The sequence below is a fragment of the Porites lutea genome, chromosome 5 (assembly GCF_958299795.1).
Source record: "Porites lutea chromosome 5, jaPorLute2.1, whole genome shotgun sequence".
Classification (NCBI taxonomy): domain Eukaryota; kingdom Metazoa; phylum Cnidaria; class Anthozoa; order Scleractinia; family Poritidae; genus Porites; species Porites lutea.
In genome coordinates, this window is record NC_133205.1 from 11,834,770 (window position 1) to 11,856,896 (window position 22,127).

A 22,127-nucleotide genomic window follows, 5' to 3' on the forward strand; every position below is an offset into this window, starting at 1 on the left:
TTACCTAACCTCAAATCACTGTCTTGAATTAAAAAGCCCAGGATTCAGTGTTTTGAAATACATTGTCTTAACGTTCTGCTGACATAGCATAGAAGCGTCAGCAGCGTTTTCTTTCTTGGTTTCAAGGCTCGTTTACTAGACTTGCTACAATAATGCGCCGCGGGCTATGAAACATAGATCATGCATAATTCTTGTCTGAAGCAACCTTAATTGAAATAGGTGTCTACATTGGACACTTCAATTAGGATTTCGCCGCAGAAAAGTACGCTCATATTCAATAACCTTCAATTTGGCCCGCGCGTTCCCATTGGTTTACTCAAAAGAACCACAAACTTAGCGTTATCTCGAATATTTATCGGTAATCTTTCCCGCTTAAAGTGAATCGTATCCTTTCATAGCCAGAAATCTTGGAAATTTATCAAGGCGTTGAAATATACCCATGTTCAACCTTCTGTATGTTCCTCCAGTTCTTTTCATTATAAAAAATGTAGCACAAAAGTCTGTTGCTTCTCGGGTAGTTCTAGTTCCCTGCTCAGCAAGCAGTTTTTTTTGGTGTTTTTCGTGTTTGGTTCGCAAAGTAGATACACCCGCGCAATTTTAGTAGTTTTCGTTGTATCTTTTGACGTGCCGCGCATCGGCATTTTAATTACTGAGTGAAAGTAAAATAAAGCCTGATCTCAGTTCAGGTTACGCAAAAGCTGAATTGAGGTCAACAAAAAGTAAGGGAGGGGGCGAGGGGATGAAGGCAGAAAACCTTGGTTTCGGGCGCCTGTATATCTTACTTTACGAATACAAACGAAAAACCCGCCAAAAAACAGAGTATAATACTAAAAGGAGTATTGTACAGCCCCCGAAATTATTCCGACCCCGAAATGATCCCCAACCCTGAAATGATCCCCAAATCGACCCCGAAATGATCCCCATTTCTCTTCCCTATTTAATTTTAGGAATGGAATGATATCCTAGAACTATGGATCGTGCAAAATGCACAACATTATAACTTAAGTTTCACTAGTGATCTTCAGTTGCCCACGTGACATTAATTTGGGATTACACTTTGAACTGGATTAAACGAAAATATTATTTTAAAAAAAAATACACAAAGTCTAGTTATTTTTAGTAACTGCAACTGATAACATCAAGAAACATAATAGTTTTTAAAATTATTACTTAGGTCATTATAGCCCGGGTTATAGAGAAAACTGCATACATGTTAAATTCTAATAGTGATGTTAAAACAGCATGCCTTGTAACACTTGTGAAACTTTTAATGTTATCTATTTGATTCAATGTCGCCTGTGTAATCTACAATATATTGGAGAAACTAAACGTCGCCTCAAAGACCGTTTTAATGAACAACTATACTCAACCCTACTGGCAATTACATCCATACTGCAGCCTCAGAACACTTTCTAACCAGTAATCATTCCGACAATCGTATGCTTTTGCTTCCTATTGAAAAACTTAAAAATGGGCGTAATTCTTTCAGGAAAGCACGTGAAGCCCACCTTATCCATAAAGCTAAGACAATTGAGCCTCTGGGCATCAATAAACGTGATGAACTGTCACTATATACAGTATATGTTTTATTTTTTGTTATCTTGTCTTTTTAAAGTAGCCACATCATACCACGTCATATTATGTAATTTCCGGTCATTATTTTACTTCATATATAAATCTGTAATTCGTGATATCTCAATAAACCCGATGAAGACTGGTATTGGCCAGTCGAAATATCGCAACTAAACTCTATTTCACGTTGTTTGATCAGTCCGTGCAAAAGTCTTTTTGACTGTAACGCTTTCAATGCCTTGGATATTGAATTTTAAAAATGGTGTTTTAACACTTTTTAAAAATTTAAAATAATGTTGAAGATGCAAACGTTTACATGAAGGCGATTAGATGACAAAAGCGCTAACAAATCACATAAACTGTAGCAAAATGTTAAACGCAATTTAAGAACATAAACGCTGCAACAGATTTGTAATAATTCCGTGACGGAATACCATTCCATTCCAAGAATTAATTGGGGATCATTTCGGGGTCGACGTGAAGAGAAATGGGGATCATTTCGGGGTCGGGGTCATTTCGGCAGCTGTACAGTATCCAAAAATATCGTAACTGGATTACAAAGGCTGAACTCCGCAGTGGCTTTTTTCAGAAAATGAAGTCGTGAATACGCGCGCGAAGGGTGTTTTGATAGGCACATGATCAATCAAATACTATATTTTATCGCATGAATATTTGTTTTAAAACAATGCATTCACGAGTTGCCCCCAGTTTTTACTTTGGTTGGCTGAAAACATTGTTTTGATCGACAATGTCGAACTACCATTTTGGAGGTTGGTTGGACACATTGCAAGACGCAACCTGTAGTACAGTCAAGAACTAAGCAATGTCTCTTTTTTTAGATTTTGCAAAGCTTTGGAGAAGGCATGTGTGGCAACCGTGGATTCTGGTGACATGACTAAAGATCTTGCTGCTTGTATTTATGGACTTAGCAAGTAAGTTTATATCGTCATTTCTTAAGCAATTCAAGTTTTGGTTACCTAAAAACTTACCAGGTCCTTTTAGACGCAGCAAAGGGGGATGTAGCCTGTAATAAACATGTTTTTAGTGCAGGTGTTTGAGGGAAGGAAGCGGGGAAAATAGAAGTGCCAGTTTGTATCAAGATAACGTGTTCAGTTTTACAAAATGCTTGAAGGACCTGAAGATTTCGCTCCTATATAAGAGTGTGAGCGGCATAAATGATCGCTTTCGCATTAACCCTTCAGGTTAAAAGCCCGCCTCTTTCCCGGTCATGCTCTCTTGTCAAATGAACCACCTGTCCACGATCCTCATTTTAAAAATACATTAATATTTTTATATTTTTCAGCGTAAAGCGAGATCAGTACTGCTCAACTGAAGAATACTTCGATGCTGTTGATAAGAAACTCCTGGAGCTTTATCAGCCCTCCTGATAGAATGTAACGAGTGTTGAAATGAGAATTAGAATTACCGAGTGATGCATATTGTTGGTTACTCGAACCATTTGTCAATGAGTAGTGAAAGTTCATACTATGAAACACTGTCTTTTAGTTCTTTTCGCTCAAACCTGTTAATGGACTGCTTTTTATATAGCCTGCCAACAATGTAGGTGTATGCGTATATAATATGCCACACGGACGTGATCATGGCTTCATCCTGGAACTGAAATACAAGTTGCCAGGACAAGTCAGTGTGCTTAGCGTGTAGTTAGGTTTTTGCAATTATTTTGATCACATTTAATTGTTTCAGTATTGCACTGTTACTAACAGTAAGCAGTAAAAAGTAGAGTGTGCCTTACGAACTGTGTATCGAAATAAAGCCAACATCATTTCAAACAACTGCGTGAACTTGACTGATGTGTACAGTGGAGACTGGAGGCAAGAATCCCTGGTAGTTCTAGTCTGATGGACGAACGGCCGAGGTATCTTTTCGCAAACCTACAATTTTGCCTTTTAACCTTCTATTACTTAGTGAGATCTCTGAACTAAGCGGCTGAGATCAGGCTCAATTTAATAGAGAGCATAATTGTGAGCAAAGATAAAACTTAAAGTAGCGCAACCACAGGCTGCTTTCTCGGATCCATGCAAGCTGTATTAAACTCCAAATGTCAGAATGTCCGCTCTGTGCTGCGGCCAAAATGACAAGTGTGACGGAGAATGGTTTGCAAGAATGTAGAGTAATTAACAAGATGGCGGAGAAAACGAGGTATTGCCGTTGTCAAAAACTCTCTCATCATCTTCAGAATCTTCACTTAATTCGCTATACCTTCATTACAGTCAGTAACATCGCTTTATTCCACAAAAAACACAAAGCAATGACCAGAATCAGAAGCGAAGGCAAGGCGTCCCCTGTCTTTGGGACATTTCTGAAGGGACAAAACCAGTTTTTGGATGGCTAAAATTCAAGAAACTTTTTGGGGCACACAAGTTTAAAGTTCACAATTGTTAGTTTAACTTTTCTAAGGACAAAAATCAGTTTGTCGTATTCACTTAAAATAAAATAAATAGAATTCTTTAAATACTCGTCTGGCCAGCTTTAAAAAATAATTTATCAACAGAGATTGTTAAGAAAAAGTATCCGATGTCGTTCAATGGGTTTTCTATACTATCTCTTTTTGCTAACCCCCTCCCCCCCCCCCCAAAAAAAAAAATAATAAAATAAATAAAATAATGGGATTTAATAAAAGGTGACTGCAAACTGAATGTCTGCAATTGACTCTCGTAATTACCGGTTGATCTTTTCATTTATTTGTACACTTATTATTTATTTCCAATAACCAAATACATTCCTACAGTAAAGCCCGATCAAGCATTCCTACGGAAAACAAAATGTGAAGTTGAATCTTGGAAAATTGATAGTAAACGCTTTAATGCCGCGCTTTTCAATAAAAGAGTTGATAAATTTAAAGGTAAAGGTCATGAAGGGTCCTTCTTCACAATACATGAAGCGCGCACTTATTTTGAACCAGGTTTAGTTTGAATTGTTCATGTTTCAACTTACTGTAAAGCGCTACACTGTAACGAAAAATGAAATGAACATTTCCAGATTCGACGTAACATTTTATTCCCCGCGGGAATGTTTGATCGGCCGGGCTTCACTGTAACGGCAATCTTTAAAGGGGTATTGAAACAAAGTACCTCAAGAATACGAGGGCTAGACCACCGTCTTTTTTACATTTTAGAACATTACAACATTTATTATAAAAAATAGACTGAAGTACTTATATAAGATAAAGAAGGCGTTATGATAATCTTTTCAAGAAGACGAGCCATGTCTTTGCCTTCCTCCTGACGACTAAAAGAATTTCAAAAACAAATTAATAACAAGGAACATTGATTGAAAAAGGGATCAACGTTACCACGAACCAATACGACGGATACAAACAAATCTTAGGGCCTGTTTACATGGAGTGGGGGACCCCGGTCTAGTGGGGTTGGTTTCTTTTGTTTTCACGCTCTGGGGGACACAAAACAAAAGAAACCTACCCCACTAAACCGGGGTCCCCCACTCCATGTAAACAGGGTCTAACTCTTTCAAAATTTGTACCTTATTTATTTCGATCTTTAAGGCGGAATTTTTAGATCTCTCTTGTTCTAGCTGCCCATGTAACTGTACAACCTGTTAAAAGAAATTACGTGTGGAGAGAACGTGATTTGCTTCAGGGCAAAAATGATATAAAAAGTAAGAAAACTAAATTCCCTCGCACCTGTTCTTTCACTTCATTTAACTCTTCAATTTGCATCACAAGCTCAGACTTTTCTTTCACTGAAAGGAGATTAATTATCATTGTCAGGTGTTAAGGTAGGGAACTTGAGAATTATAATTCCAAACTGGCAGAAATTCCCACTTTTAGATCATCGAATCCCACCTTAAGAATTTCAGTGAAGTCGAAGATTTCTATCAAGATTACATAAATGTTAGTGGCCGAAAAAAAATATGGGATCAAAATCAAGACTACTCTCAGATTTGAAAATGGCCAACCAGGACTGGTTTAAGCCAGTAGATAATGAATTATTTCGTTGCCCCTACTAACAACGGCTCATAGCCTTTTTCTGATTCGTCTTGCACAACTGACGCGACCGTTTATTTCTTCCCCTTCCGTAATAAGAATTTCGCAAATAACAAAATACTTGACCGAGAGATAAGAAAATAACATTCACGCGTTTTCGATCCTGGTAGTGATTTGAAACACTTGGGAAAAAAACACTTCAAGTTGCTAGTTTCATTGTGAGTAAAATACTCGCGATAAACTAAAGAAAAACACTTAGAACGACGCTCCCCTCGCCACGTTATACTTTCATATCGTAAGTGAAAGTAGATGATGGAGTTTTTATATTATCAATTCCAATGAAACCATCCACAACTGCAAGTTAAAATGACGATCCCGCTTCCACGCCACTCGATACCTTTTTTAAAATGATTTTTACAAAAACCTGAGATCTTTTTACTGAGTTTACTTAGACAGGCTCTGCTAAAAATAATGAGGAACCAAGCAAAAACCAAGATGATGGGTTCTGCAAGACCATCAAAAGTGTAAACAAATTTTTGAAATACATGTCAAAAAATATGGTAACTTTGTCGGACCTTCTCAAACTCATTAATAATTCATAAAGAAAATACAAAGGAAATCGATGTTCAGATGAAAAACTGCTCATTTTCTATCCTTAATTTCTCCTGCTAAAACGGTTTTGTTTGAGAAATAATATCAAGCATTCGCCACAATGTTTCATCACCAGATGAAACCCCTCGAAGTTCGTCAAAAATACTCGCATTTTCAACTATCTACTCAGTGTTTCATCTAGTGATGACACACTGCGTCTCGTGCGTGACATATTACTTAAGCAATAGAAAACGTTTTCCGTGTTTGCATAGCCTGATATGAACACGACAGAGGTTGGGAGAATTCGAGACAGTTATGCAAACCCGAGACGAAGTCGAGAGTTTGCAGAACTGTCGAGAATTCTCCCAACCCCTCGAGTGTTTATATCAGGATATGCAAACACAGGGGAAAAGTTTTCAATTGCTTTTATAAAATAACTTTCCTGAGGAAAAAAGCAAAACTCTCTTGTTTAGAGCACTGATTAAAAGACAAATTCTTACCAGTCGCGAAGTCTTGTACACGAAGCTTGTACGCGTAATCTGTCCTTGTTTTGCAAAAAAGATGCTTTCCAAAATACGGGTTTTTCTCGCTTAAAATGTCAGCTCCAGTGAAAAAAAAATTGACATAGCATGTTTCTGAAGATTTTCCGAGTTTCAGCCGGCGAGGAAATGGCTAAATAATGTAAACTTGTCGAGGTTTTCAATTCAAAACCCTTTTTAAATTCGTACTTGCATGATTAGCGCGCGAAAAGCAAAACATCTTGACGTCACAACCATGTTTACATACTCTCATGCAAACACGCCTCTCAGAGCCAATCAGAGCGCGCGTACTATTTAACAAATAGATTCCATGTTGCCGTGCGTCTGTTCAGTAATAGATCACAGATAACGTCAAAATGTCGTAAAAACAAAGAAGTGGCACACGAGCCGCAGGCAAGTGTGTCACTGTTGTTTTTACCACATTTTGACGTCCTCTGTGATCTATTACTGAACAGACCCACGGCAACATGGAATCTATTTGTTTTATACAATGATCAGAAATGAAAAAGACCGATACACATACCTGCCTCGAACCGCTTGACCTTTTGAGGATTTGTGCTAGTTTAGGCATTTTTTAAGTCCCAAACCCAACTTTTTATCTTAGCTTCTTCTTTATCTTACTTGTGTACAGTTTCTTCGAAAAGTTTTTCACCGTCTTTTCTTGCTCAAAGAAGAATAATAGCGAAAACATTTTGCAAAACAGCGAGTCTCTCGTAGCGAAGACACACGATGGCAACTGTTGTGAAGATTTCTTGTAGTTTAGGCATTGTCAAGTAGTCAATAGCTTTTTTGGTCTCCGTTTCTCCATTTTTCTTCTTTGTAAATAGCTCCTGCTAAAATTTTTCCGAAGCTTTCACTTGCCTCAATCCGAAATAATCTCACAAACATTTTCAAAACCGCGTGCCATGTTGAACAAAACAAAGAAAACAAGTTTCCCGTGACGTCATCCATGTATCTGTACTCTAATAGATCATGGGCAACGACCAATCACAGCGCGCGTAGCATTCACATCATTGTATAAATAACAATAGTAGCCTAACCGGGTTCAAACACTTACTCTCCGCCTGACTAAGAATGAAACACAGCTGTTTGTTTCTTCTTTTTACTTGTGACAACTCTTTCTAAAATATAAATAAATGGATAAATAAATACTAAACTAGTGATTTCTGTCCATATTTGCGCGAAACAAGGTAATTAATTTACCAGCGCGGGTCACCAGTAGTTGCTTCACCCTTTTCTATAACTAGTTTCAGGATCCAACGCTGTCACAAAAGCCAAGCAATTCACTGCATATCCTATTCACAAACACTCTACTTTTCTGCTGGGAACCTTTTAGCGCACGTATAAAAATAAAAACCATTTAGCAGGATTTATTGACCGCTAGCGCAAGGGTTGGGAGAAGCGGGGGGGGGGGGGGGGGGTAAATCAGAAAATAAATGTTGATTCTTTATTTTCTCCTTTCGCGAGCTCGCAGAATTCGTCGGTAAATACGTCCCCGTACAGGATATTCACTGAAATGATCTTAACCAAAGTTTTACACTACTCTCGTAAAGGACTCGTAACCTAAATTTTCTGGAACCTGTACAACCAAACACCCCACACATGGTCAAGCTTATCTTTGAACAAATATGTAGTGACTACAGATTCCACCTCTTGAAGAGGTTCATTAGGCTAGTAAGTTCTAAAATTCTAATCATGGTGACAGTTTCGATGACTGACAGCCGTCTTTATCAAAACTTATCGTTCGGGCTGTGCTTCTCTAAGATTATTTGAACAGATAACAGACTCCGCCCTTCTACTCGTGCAAACTGGTGATGCTCTCGATATCGCCAACGTATTGTGCATTTAAAAACCTGAAGCTCACCGATCTCGAGTTTCACGCCTAGTGCCAGCTCCCTTCGTGTGGTTTGTTCTTACTAACGAAACAGTACTCAGTTGTCAGTTGTGTAAAAAGAACGTATCTGTTGTGAAACAGCAGGAAAAGACTTCACATAACAACCATTCAGTTTCTGTATATACTTTATGAAGAAAGCCACAGCAATACTGAGACCCCTGGAAAGAGTTTTAAGGTCAGTCACCCTACCTTCAGGTCGTCAATGATTTGCAGTTGTTCAGCTTTAGTTTTCCGGAGTTCAATCAGTTCATGGCTTGTTTTGTCCAATTCCTCTTTCATCTGGATCAATTCTGCCTGAATTTGGTCCTCATGTGTTGCAGGTAGCAGTTTCTAAAAATGAAAGCTACGTTTTAAAAAACCTTTTGCTAGAGAAAAAGAATGACATTTGTGATTAAGAGTTTGTAGCTCTCTCAGGTCTGAGTTCATAACTTTGCAGCTGAATAAGTAACTATGATAAAAATAATTGAACAGGAGACTGTTGTCCAACGAGATTAGGCTTGATACTATGTTCATAAGTAGAGTAAATCAATCAGTCAAGCATAGATTTCTCGCTTTTCTTTTGCCGACCAACTTTTTTGAAAACAAACGCAAAATTGACTTGCTTAGGTGAAGTAGTTGGAGCGTTTTGACCGATCATCTCGAAGATCCCGGTTAAGCCTGGCTTTATCCAGTTATTTTCGACCAGTATTTAGATGATCACATCAACATATTTATCTCTTTCATTCTTAGCGCCCGAGCGTGGAGCTCCATACCTAAGAAAATTTGGTTATGACGTCACCGTACGTCCGTGAGGACTCTCCGGGTAGAAGTAAGTAGAAACGGATTCCTCCCCTCTCCCCTACACAGTTTTGTCTCCTATTGTTTCAAAAGGCTTTGAAAATGATCGGCAAATCAGAGTCTACCTAATGAGCAAATGTTTGGTGGATTTTAGCGGCCGACAATTTGACGTAAAAAAACGTAAAAGTACCCGGACGTAAAAGTACCCTGCAGACTAATTTCGAGGGGGAAAAGTTTGCAAGGATATACCTGGGAAAAATAATATCCCGCACTGAAAAAAAATATCAGTCATGACGACGTATATATATGCTGAAAAAAATCTTACACCGTTATATGTCAGGGAAGCAATTTCTAACTCCAGAGGTTTGGAAAAAAAATTCTTACCAAAACTGAATCACTCATAACCCCTCCCCCACAAAAGTTTAATGGTCAACCACATAGGGAGTGGGTAAGCAGCGGATTTGACACCTTAGTAGATGTCATCCGTCGACAAAATGTCTGGTGCGCGTTCATCATCTGGTGGTTTTCAAGACTAAAGTTTTGCATTTTAAGATTGAAAATAAGCCGATAAAAACAAATGGAAAGAGAAACTTCAAAAGTTACAAACAATATGGTTCTTAACCCCCAAAAATGAAAGGAGATGACTTTGCGTTTTCGTAGAGTCGTGGACCATCTCCCATCAGCCTTGGCCATAGACACTAAGGCCCTTGAGTCAGTCGATGCTCATAAAGTATTGGGCGTTACAATCCGAAGTAATCTCAAATGGGATTTGCACATTAATGAGGTTGTGGCTAAGGCGTCAAAGAGGATGCATATTCTACGTGTCCACAAACGCTGCGGAGTACCACCTGCCGACCTACTTAAGGTTTATTTTGCGCTCATTAGGTCTGTCCTTGAATACTGTTGTCCTGTGTGGCATAATGCCCTCCCCGTCAAACTATCAGATAGCATCGAGCGAGTGCAGAAACGGGCGCTGCTGATCACCTTTCCTGCACTGCACCACTAAGAGGCCTTAGCTACTACCGGGTGTGTATCACTTCACACAAGAAGAATAGAGTTGTGTAGCAAATTATTTACAAAGATAAAAAAGCCCGAGTCCCGTCTTCGCCATCTTGTTCCACCGACTCGGTCGCAGGCGCACGGCCGCTCCCTTCGCAACAAAGACAGACCATCCCTTATAAGTTGCAAAACTGAACGCTTTAAACGAAGCTTTTTTCCGGCGATGTGCCTTTATGCTCATGGCATGTAAGTTAGGACCTTATGGGAATTCAATGTATAACTTGATATATATTTCTAGTTTCTAGTTTTTTATCTAATTTATTGTATTATATCTTCTCATAATTGTAAGGCCCAGTCCATTTTGAACACGATGTAATTAGTTTAAATTGAATTTTTTTAAAAAATTAATATCTATATCTTTGTAAAATAATTTCGTAATTCGCTTATTTCTAAGCGCGACGATTTTATTAATAAACCAGACTTAATATTATTATTATTATTATTATTATTATTATTATTATTATTATTATTATTATTATTATTATTAAGTATGCTCAGATTCCTTTTTGTGGACGAACGAGAGCTTTAATCAACTTATGGGTTTTTGAATGAAAATTTTCAAGAAATTAAGTTATTTATCTGTAATTGTTCATTCATAACATTAGTCCAAAACACGATCGTGAGACTACAGATCGTAAGATTTTTAGAGACACTTCAGCGGGGCTACTCCCCATTCTTGAACTAAAACTAAAGTGTTATTTTTGTACATGCTCTATGGAATTGCAATTAATTTTCTTATTCATTACTTGCCATTCATGAATTTTCCAGTATGCTTTCCTTTTTCGATAACTCGTGCCCTGAATACAGCTGAAACCGCTTACGAATGAAGTTCGTTTTCAGTTCTTGCTCAAAAGTGAGCTTATCTAAAATATGAAAGAGTTCTCTTGTATTCTAACGACAGACTCGTCGGGTTTTCGAGTCCGAGTTTGTCTTTATTATTTATTTTTTTAACCTGAACACGCGAAAACCGAACAGTTTAAGTAGGTTAAAGACTGGATTATAGTTATGAGTAGCGAGAAAAGGTTATCGTTTGCTTTCCAATCATATGGCTGTCCTCAAACAAAATTGTACACCTTACAGCAAAACTTTCTATCAAATATTGTGAGGCGGTATAAATGTAAAGGCTACACATAACTATTCGCCCGGACCCGTTTAAAAAAAACATAAGAAAATGAAATATAATATAATGGGCTTACGGGAACACAAAAGTACCCAAGTCAGCCTAATCTTCCCTTTAAGACAGAAATACTGACCCTAGGAATCGTAACCTGTAAATTGCTGCTACTAAAGAGACCTACAATTTCACAATTTTTTCAATTCAGATTTGTTTGCGTGATATTTTTTCGTAATCATTTAGCCCCTCTCTCTAAAGGTGAACTGATGCCGAAGGCACCTTATTTCGTTCTTTTTTTCTTTGGTTGAGAGTTCACGTTATTTGTTTAAATTTGATTGCTTTTATCCTTAGCATAGAAACGGAGGCTTCGCTTTTAGGTCTGGCTAAATCTATTTAGTATATTCTAAAACAGTGGATAGTGTTTTTCGGGCGCTCTCATTGGCTACTCAATCAGTAAATATCCTGCACTATTCACTGATTCACCTCCAGTTCCTCTGAGCGAGCGACGCCAAACTCGCGTAGGTTACGAGCAAAATGCTTTCCCGGTTTGCTGCCGTAACAAAGTAAGAAATTTCACAACTAATCAAGCAAGCTATTTCCGAAATACATGAAGAAGGTGACGAAGTTCGGTTTGGAAGTTTTAACAGGTAAAGCTTTGCCTTTTTTACTTGAATAGTTATCGATAAAACCGGTGAAAAAGTTTTTTGTTTACAAATTATGCAAATTAAGCTTAAGTCTTGCGTTACTTTATTTAGTTGACTTGTTCATAAATAAGCTTAAAACTAAGTTTAATAATCTTTTTTACAGAATTATCTTAAATACAAACAGAATTCACGACTCCTTTTGAAGAAACTTCCCCGCAAGAGCTAAACAAACGCCTTCAAAACTTTTATTTGTCGCTAAGAAAAAGCGACGACCGCGGCCGTTCGGTCATCGCGCGCCAAATTGTAATCGTTGGCAACAGTAAATGAGTTAAAAATCATCATTTTGTGCTCAATTATCTCACTGTTTTAGTATAAACTAAAACAATTATTCACCTCAGTGTCGGTGGCTAGTAGTGGATATTTTCCTCGCCGCTTCGCGGCCTCGGTAAATATCCCATACTAGCCACCTCCACTTCGGTGAACAATTGTTATATATTAGTTCAAATATACACAATCGCACATAAATTGACTAACGACCTATATTACATAACAAGTAACAAACTTTTTCTAGAGCTGGCTGTATGAGTTGCTCTTGATTTGATCTAGGTTCACTCTCTGATCTACTGCTTTTCTTTTGGCTGGCAGGCAATTTGCCAGTCTTCATTTTTCCAACTGTCGAAGGTTTTTCCTCATCGTGAAGTCTAACCTAAAGAAAGCAGAAGATACAAATTTTAACACCATTTGTTCCATTTATTATCAATAACTTTATTATTACATTCCTATAATCAAATTTATAGTGAAGCATAGTAAAAATCCAATGATGGGAAATATGACCCTGTGACAGGAAATATCTTTTGTAAATGTTATATCTTCTAAAGATAATTAGTAGGGCTACCCTCAACACCCTCTCCTGTTTCCGTTATGCTGCATGTTGAATACAAGAAGAAGTACAGGTAAACAAAGTGGGACCATTAAGGGAATGCTAAAATTATGTTGCTAATTTTCCAATACAAGTTTGTCAAAAAGGCTTTTTATTGCACTCTTCTTACATACCTGCATCAAATTGTCACTTGTAGCTCCTAATGTGAAAGAAAAACAAGCGATTGGAATGCAGACCGTAAAAAAGAATTGGTAACGACTACAGCCAAAACTTTTCGTCTGAACAAACAGATTCAAATATGCCAGATCTAAATTGCTGACAGTTCGAGGATGATATTCATGTTGATCGACTTAGTCTACTAGGAAATTGGTTGTCCCAGAGAAGCAACGTGCGCTTGATGAATGTAAAACCATTTATCAATGCTTTGAGCAAAAACAGACGATAGGATTTACCGAAGCTGGGAAACATTATCAACTGCAGACCAAGAATTTTCCCTTGAATGGATGACACTCTTTTTCAAAAGGGTGCATAATTAACTCTAAAATGCAGGCGTTTTTTTTTTTTCGTCGGTCTTCCCTAGATTGTAGGCTACGCGTTCCTAGCGAAGACCGTGGAAACTGGGGATTAGAATCGTGACGACGTTCGTTGTATGTAAATGGGTCTAGTGATGAGAATGCGGTTTATTTTCAGCGATGATTGAAATGACCCATGTAGGTTGAACACGTTTTTGGCAATAATGTAATTTTCCCCGAATCGAGGCCCCTGATTTTCGTGTAATTATGCACGTGTATTAAAATTAAATACCCCTAGCTGGAGGAGAAAATATTATTGTGGTGTACTAAGGCGTTACGTTTCTCAGAATATTGTCGCAATTACTGGAAATCTACGGTTAAATAGATTCACTTTGTTGTATTGATAGATTTTCGTAGTTGTTAAGGTCAAGATTCTTAAATTTTCTAAAAAATTTATCGAGCGATTTAAAAATTATTCGCTAATTTCAGGACAACTCGGATTAATATTAATCGGATTAATATTAATCCTAATGATTATTATAATCCAGTAATAGATTATTATAATCCAGTAATAGATTATTATAATCCATTACTGAGGTTTGAGCCGTGCCTTGATCAATTAGGATTACTATTAATCTTATGTTGGATTAATATTAATCAGATTAATATTAATCCTAATATTAGATCCAGTAATAGATTAATATAATCCATAACTGAGCTTTGAGATCAGGATTAATATTAATCTGATAAATATAATCCCACATAGCTCAAATTTGTACAAGTCTCAATAAAGAAAATATTCTATTCTAACCACGACGAATTTGCTACTTGTGCTAGTAGTTTGTGAACAAAACTCTTAATTACATTCAGTCAATAACCGCACTCCTTATTATACGTTATTATATTTTAGTAGCAGAAGTCGGCAGTTGTCTCAGCTCTGCTGGTAATACAGTTGCAACTGAATTTTTTGCAGGGCCATGAAGATTTTTAACGTATAATAAAAAAAATAACAAAGTGAAAGGGATGTCAGTGCGCACATCATCAAAGGAAATCCTGAATCTTTTCCAGTTATTTCTAAAAGACTCAGTCTTTCTGAGTTTGATCCATAGAGATAGTTATTTCCCAGGGAGCATTTCATGATTTAGACCGTCTGCGTATATGCTGGACTTTAAGTAGGAGTTTGTGTTAGAGGACTGGGTTTCAGGATTGGTGTCATAGAAGGAGCCATTGTTATTGATGGGTTAGCTGGTGGCATCCAAATTCAGAAATTCAGAAATTCATGTTCATAGTCGCCATCGTGATATGCCAGCTCCAAACCTCGAAACAGTTAGTGTCTTTGGGATTGTCGCGATTCCTACGCAGCTGGTAGTTATTCCCTTTCTTAAGGTCCCCTTTCATGTAAAAACACATGCCCACCGCACGGATTCGCTAGCCCAGAGGCGCTTGTTCCTTTTCATTTACTTCTAGGCTCAACATCGCTACCATCTCTAACATATGCAAGTGATCATGTGACTGATGTGATCAGTGTTATGTCCCGTCAGTCCCTTGTTCAGCGTGTAATGTCTGCAGTTTGTCTGTCATAGCTCTGATCTGGATTATTATAGAGATTAATATTAATCCGGATGATTATTATTAATAATAATCTAATCCTTCCAATTTTTGCCGTGCCTTAATCTATTACTGGATTATAATAATCTATTGCTGGATTATAATAATCTATTACTGGATTATAATAATCTATTACCGGATTATAATAACCATATTATAATCTATTATTATTATAATCCACGGATTAATATTAATCTGAGTTGTCCTGTAATTTGTTAAAGTAGACCGAAATGTCTACTTTATCGCTAACAAGAGCGCCTTGATACATACTAATCAAATCCTTCTTTCTAGCAATCGCTGAAGGTATCTCAATGATCTTTCACACACGTTTTTAAAAAGATTGAAACTACTAGGAGGTGAAATTGCATGTCAAAAGCGCTTCGTTTAGTACAGATAACAGTCGAACATCAAGATTGTCCATTTTTTAACGTATTTCTAACCATAAAAACTTGTTCCCAAAATATCTCGATAACGCTCTTACAGATTTCGCTTAAACTTCACGAACATCGAGGCGGCTGTTGTAGGAAAAAGTTGCAGTAAACGATTTTGGAAGAACAGTGCCCAGTGCCGAGAAATCATGCTGCAAGCAAAATAGGTAATGGCGTCATTTCGTTGCTATGACAACTCCGATGTCATTGCAACCCCTTATCATAACAAATTTTCATCTTTATCTAATACAACTGTGGTGTCAATTTTTCCAAATCTTTGTTTATGGCGACGTAGTTTACGCTCAAACGTGGGAGGTATTGACCCTGAAAAACTGTATCGAGCCACCTTAAGATGTGACGTCGCGTTACACTTTATAAATACTTGAGATATCAATGATTTCACCTTCGGCTACCACTAGAAGCAGGTTTAACTACCTGTCTGACGTTACGTATGTGTCACGGATGTGTTTATACGGGTAGCTTTGTACTTGACTATCACGCACTCTACTTACAGCACTTCGTGTCAATAGAACGTCTCACTGAAGACAGAATAAACTCTCGGCCACAAATGGTTTCAAGTTAGTTTAACAGTTTCTCTTAAGCACGCCCCTGGACAGCGCATTTTTTAATACACCCTGTCAATAAAAATGCTTCGCCACTTGCTTCAGATGCCATGACAACTGGCCTATCAATTCGGTGAAGCCGCATAACTCGGCAGCTTCGCGGGCTGTTTTCCTCATTCCCAAAATCAGTCCTATAATTCGCCATTGCAAATTTGTATTGCAGGGCGGATGCTTTTTTCTAAAAAAACTCAAACGACATGTTCTTTTCAAATTGGAACAAAGAACCCGACGAAGAAAAAAATTTATCGTTGAACCGAGTTTTTTCACAAGTTGGACAATAGCAAATGAAAATTGCACACGGACGCACGTGCAAGAAAACAAAAGTATATATCTATCTATATATCTCTCTATATGAAAACCTTTTTAAAAACGGGTGTATATATATAATGATCACTAGTAGTAAGATTTCAATTCATCGTTTTATTGCGACAACGCTGTTTCGTGTGGTCAAAGAGTAGCCACACTCATCATGCAATATTTATAGATATTATAAGGAACAGTTAACGGCGAATTCAAACTCCTTCAAAGTCGCTCAAAAAACCGCTTTTGACGTAAAACGACGACTATATACCACAGGTAAGGTAATTCAACGTTTATTTATCATTGATTTATATACATAGTTAGCGATATATCGCTATAGGTGAAGCAAACGGTAAATCCAGTACATTTACTATAAAATAACAATCGGCTACACAAACAGATTGTGTGGGCTCCCTGTGGGTAAACGATATTTTGTGTGAGGCATTTTCCGTCAAGCGGGCACTGGTCTTTTTTGTCTACAGTTGCATTCTTTGTCATTTGTTTGTGTTTGTAACTGGTAGAAGTTTGAAAGGACTGCCTTGTTGTGTGACGAGATTATGCTCTTAATTTTAGGCATGCAGGAGTAGCTGAGCTTTAGCGTGTGTTTGTTAAAGATCTTGCGTAGTGAGGGGTTCGTTTGGGAAGCATCTGTTTATGATGTTTATGAACTTTCTTCCCAGGTTAGTTTTCATGTTAGCGTTCCATGGGGGATTGTACCAAATGACTTTTCTTTTGCGATTTCTGTTGCGCGTTGGCTGTGGGTTGTATGTGTGCTTGTGGTTGTAGCCGCTCTCGTCAAGCGCTTTCTGGTACGGTGGGATCGCGTCGTTGAAAACTTTCTTGCTAGATGAGATGCTGGTCAGTCGTTTATTGATGTTTTCCGGGAAAACGATGAATTGAAATCTTACTACTATTGATCATTATTGTCACTGCTCCTCTCAGAGTTGAGCGCAGTCCAAAATTTATTCTATTCAAGTTTAAGAAGTATATATATATATATATATATATATATATATATATATATATACACCCGTTTTCAAAAAGGTTTTCATATAGAGAGATATATAGTAGATATATACTTTTGTTTTCTTGCACGTGCGCCCGTGTGCATTTACACTTGTTATTGTCCAACTTGTGAAAAAACTTGGCTAAACGATAAATTTTCTTTTCGTCAGGTTCTTTGTTCCAATTTGTCAGTTAAAAAAATAATGCACGAGCACTGTCTGCAATTCTCTTGATTTGCATTCTCTTGAAAATTAAAGAATGAGGAATTCGGTCACTTGTAGATCATATAATTGTTGTCGTTACAGGATAAGGGGAAAAACATCAAAGATTTTCATTTTTAAAACAACGCAGATGAAATGAAAAAAATGTGTTTTCGAAACCGCTGAGAAGGAAGATGTGACGGTGGATGTCCATATTGGATATGTGGGAAGGAGCAACAATATTATAGCAGTTGATTAAAACGGACTAAGACGATGACGAGGTTCATAGAAGCAGACTTTATCATAACCATGATGAGCTGGTCATGTATCTTAATGTCTCACCTTTTTTCGTGTAAAATCACGGCCTGTAAGGCAACGTGTCATTGAAGACAGAATAAACTCTCGGCCACAAATGCTTTCAAGTTAGTCTACAGTTTCTCTTAAGCACGCCCCTGGACAACGCATTTTTTAATACACTCTATCAATAAAAATGCTTCGTCACTTGCTACAGATGCCATAGCATTTGGGCTACCAATTCGGTGACGCCGTATAACTCGCGGATCGGCTGCTTCGTGGGATGTTTTCCTCATTCCCAAAATCAGCCATATAATTCGCCATTGCAAATTTGTATCGCAGGGCGCATGTATTTTTCTAAATAAAAAAAAAACTCAAAACGACATTTCAAATTGGAACAAAAAACCCGACGACGAAAAAACTTATCGTTGAACCGAGTTTTTCACAAGTTGGAAAATAACAAGTGAAAAATACACACGGGCGCACGTGCAAGAGAACAAAAGTATATATCTATCTATATATCTCTCTGTATGAAAACCTTTTTGAAAACGGGTATATATATATATATATATATATATTTATTTATATATTGTTTTATTTTATTTTTTTTTTTTATACTGATAAAAATCATCTTTCAATGTTTTGAGTGTAAATTCCCTGAAAGAGTTCTCCTCACTGGAGCAATATCAATATGTAAAAGGTTTCCAAAGCTTTTACACCGGTGTGAAACTAAGCCAGATGTGCGGCCTGTCTCTCCTAGCAATTTTTACATTTTGAGTATTTACATTATGACAAAATATATAGATTTAGCCAGGGCTAAAAGCGAAGCTCCAATTAATAAATTTATAATTTAAATCAAACAATAAACTTTTAATCCACAAATCAGTTAACTTAAGGGCACATTCATGTGATTTTTGAGGGAAAGGCTAAGTTATTTAGAGTGAAACATCTTACATCGAATTGATAACCTTGTATGTACACCCAAAACATAGCAAACATCTTCGATCACATTCAAGATCACAGTAGATTAGGCCTCGAAAACAAATTCTTGGAAAACAAATCACGCCGAATTTTTTTGCGTTCGACAGGTTTACTTACAAATTCTTGCCAACAAATCTGGGGGTGTTTAAACCAACCTTTGATAATTATTATACATCACATTTGAGGTGAAACAGTATTATTTATCATACAGACCTCGGACAGAATGCGGTATTTCACAATTTTTCAAGAGAAATTGCACCAGTCAATATTCAGGACGATCAATCGTGGGCTTTAAGCGAAACCGTCCAAAAATTTCCAAAATCACCCATACGGCCAGCTGGTTCTCGTTTCTATAGTGCGAGCTGTCAGTGTGGTCGAGTGTTTGAATGAACTTTAATAGAGTTACGCTTCAACATAATAGCGAATTTATTATTATTATTTATTTGTTATTTAATGGTTTCAGTTATAACGATGTGTAATCTTATCAAGCGTTTGATACGCGCGACATTTTTGAATACTCCTGCAAGCGATGTTCATGAACGATAAAAACAAACGGCACGGACAAGCGATTAAAATTGCAAGAGAGACTACTAACAATCAAAAAAAGAAATATAATTAGGTGAAACATTTACAGAGACAACAATTTTCATTCACGAAGACAAGTATTAAAGTGTCTCTAAAAATCCTGAGTCTTTAAGCGTAAAGTGCCGGCTTCCCGGAGCGGTGTTTACTGTTTTCGAAGGTGAACTCCTCGAAGCAAGAAAATCGCTCAAAGTTTTCTTTCTACAGCCAAATTTATAACTAAATGTTCTTCGGAACGTTTCCTTTCTATTTGTGGTGAGCAAATATATCTGAAGGCTTTTTACCACCGTTTTCCTTGATACGCGACTTTTCAAATCGAAACACCCGCTGAAACGTTTCCAAAATTTCCGTCAATCATACACGTCATACCATATATGGAAGTGTACGTGCTTCATAGTCTGCCGTGCTTCAATGACGTGATAAACTGTTTTTCTTCTTTTTCAAATATAAGACATGCAATATGTACCTTTCTTCGTGTAAAGCCCATTTTCTTCAATAGCTTAGCGATCGTGGACACGTGAATTGTCTTTCCCAGTGCGAACTGTATCCATTCCTGTATTTCATCCTCGTAAATCTCTGGATATTGCTGGATTACCCTTCTTATGAATAACACGTCCTGTGCTAAGTCCAGGTGAGAAAAACAATGGTTATGTATTCGTTTGATACAATTAGGCTCATTTAGAGAAGTGATTACAAAAACCTCAGTTCAAATCGTAAGCTTACTTACCTTCCAACTTTCTCACTCTACCCGGCCGTCATTGATAATGAACTGTTTTTGTGTTCTGGTAAAGATTTCGAATCTTTTTTACAAACGTCTTCCCTACGTGAAGTAGTCTAGCAACACGTTCGACAGTAAATCCCTGAACGAGTAAATACACTACTCGCCAACGCAAATTTAACGAATAACTTGCCACCATGTTTACATGTAACTTCGACCGGCCGCCATATTTTAAATTTTCAGGCCCAGTCCAACACTTCCATATATGGTATGACGAGTATGATTGACGGAAATTTTGGAAACGTTTCAGCGGGTGTTTTGATTTGGAAAGTCGCGTATCAAGGAAAACGGTGGTAAAGTTCTGTAAGCTTATATCAAACCTGATACTAGGTCAGATCATTGACTCACATCCTACAAACGTGCATGACAGTTGCCGCATAAACTGTCAGTGCAAGACTTCATGAAATTAGATATAACAAAAACAAACATCAAATACAATAATTACTCAAGCTTACCATACGAGATTCAGTTCCTGAAAGCTATCAAGGAAGGCCACAGTTGCTTGAGACTTTTAGACCCTCTTACGCATTAAGCAAGGTAAAAAACGAAAACGATGCCATCCGAAATCGAATTACCGAATTTTGACAAGCGACGCATTTCTCAACCAAAAACCCAGTAAGCAAACCAGCCATGAATAACAGAAGACTCTTGATAGCAGCTGTATTTCATTTTGTACATCCAGAGAAAAAAGACAGTTAAAAACATCACAAGTTGACACAAAACTCTGCCAGCTTCAGCTGTCAAAGTAATCAACTTTCAAGATGCTGCATAATTTTTCCGCATGAACTCACCTGTCAAATTTTTGACCAATCAGAGTATAAAAATTGGACGTAGAGCGTGACCAACTCGAGACCATGGTACGATAAGGTCATCCCCGCCTGTACTTTTAAAAAAACTGGCTGAATTTTTGCTTCCGAGGTCAGTTTGAAATCAAAATCCTAATAGTGCGGGGCCATAGTGACATAAACCAACATATTTGATATGAATCCTTAGAAAAAATAAACTTGAGCCTGCGATCATTTGAAACTGGTAATTTGTCAGCGCGGATAACTTCAAAAAAATACTCCACCTCGATGGGTCGACACTTGAGCCCGCGGTACGGTCAGGTGATACTGGTCAGCGTGTGCCCTGTTTTGATTGCTGTCAATTGATCACAACATTGATGTGCAATAAGTTTTCTCTTGGGCTCCCAAACTAGCTAAAAGTGTGAGAGTAAACATTGGTTATCCTGTGGTGCGGACGGACGGCGGTCGGTGTACGGTCACGCGATTACCACATTTTCTGCCAAGGGTAGATTTACTTAGCTATGGGGCTGTGCCCACGCGCGCGCTTTGAGCGCGCGTGGAGCTACGCTATAACACTTCTTTTGTATCAAAACGAGAAAGTAGCCTAACAATACCACCGCCTTTGACAACAAAACCAACCTCCAAGCCCCATGGGCTCCAAGCAAGCGACACTCAACGCTACTAAGAGCGTTCTTTTTACATTTAGACTGTAGTAGACTATGATACTAAAATACAACAATCACTAAAATAATAGGGAACTTAAGAACCACGACGACGACTTTGTCGACGACGACCGGAAGTGAGATACCGTCGATGCGCAAGCGTGATTAGCAAATTTCGTCGTCGTGGTGTCGTCGACGACGCCAAACACAGTAGAATCACGTCGTCCTTCAATCTACAAGCTTTGGCAGGTATAACTCCTTGTTTTTAGGCGATTTTTCAAGGGCTTTGTTTTTTTTTTAATCCTCGTAAATCCAGGTATCCTTTTTTTTTCTCC

The 22,127-nt window shown here is 37.7% G+C and overlaps 2 protein-coding genes across 2 annotated transcripts in view; one reads left to right on the forward strand and one right to left on the reverse strand.

Annotated features, from left to right (window-relative positions):
• Positions 1–3,365, forward strand: part of LOC140936248 (uncharacterized) — a 47,314-nt gene extending 43,949 nt beyond the window's left edge. The window contains exons 11-12 of the mRNA XM_073385683.1: positions 2,412–2,504; positions 2,876–3,365. Coding sequence (XP_073241784.1) covers positions 2,412–2,504; positions 2,876–2,960 — 178 coding nt within the window. The 3' untranslated portion in view covers positions 2,961–3,365. The remainder of the gene's footprint in view (positions 1–2,411; positions 2,505–2,875) is intronic.
• An 886-nt stretch (positions 3,366–4,251) lies between these two features.
• The window catches only part of LOC140936249 (uncharacterized), a 50,550-nt gene continuing 32,674 nt past the window's right edge, over positions 4,252–22,127 (reverse strand). Inside the window, exons 6-12 of the mRNA XM_073385684.1 lie at positions 13,208–13,233; positions 12,717–12,860; positions 8,750–8,890; positions 7,724–7,787; positions 5,234–5,292; positions 5,074–5,145; positions 4,252–4,821 (exon numbers count right to left, since the gene is read on the reverse strand). Of these exons, the coding sequence (XP_073241785.1) occupies positions 4,783–4,821; positions 5,074–5,145; positions 5,234–5,292; positions 7,724–7,787; positions 8,750–8,890; positions 12,717–12,860; positions 13,208–13,233 (545 nt within the window). The 3' untranslated portion in view covers positions 4,252–4,782. The remainder of the gene's footprint in view (positions 4,822–5,073; positions 5,146–5,233; positions 5,293–7,723; positions 7,788–8,749; positions 8,891–12,716; positions 12,861–13,207; positions 13,234–22,127) is intronic.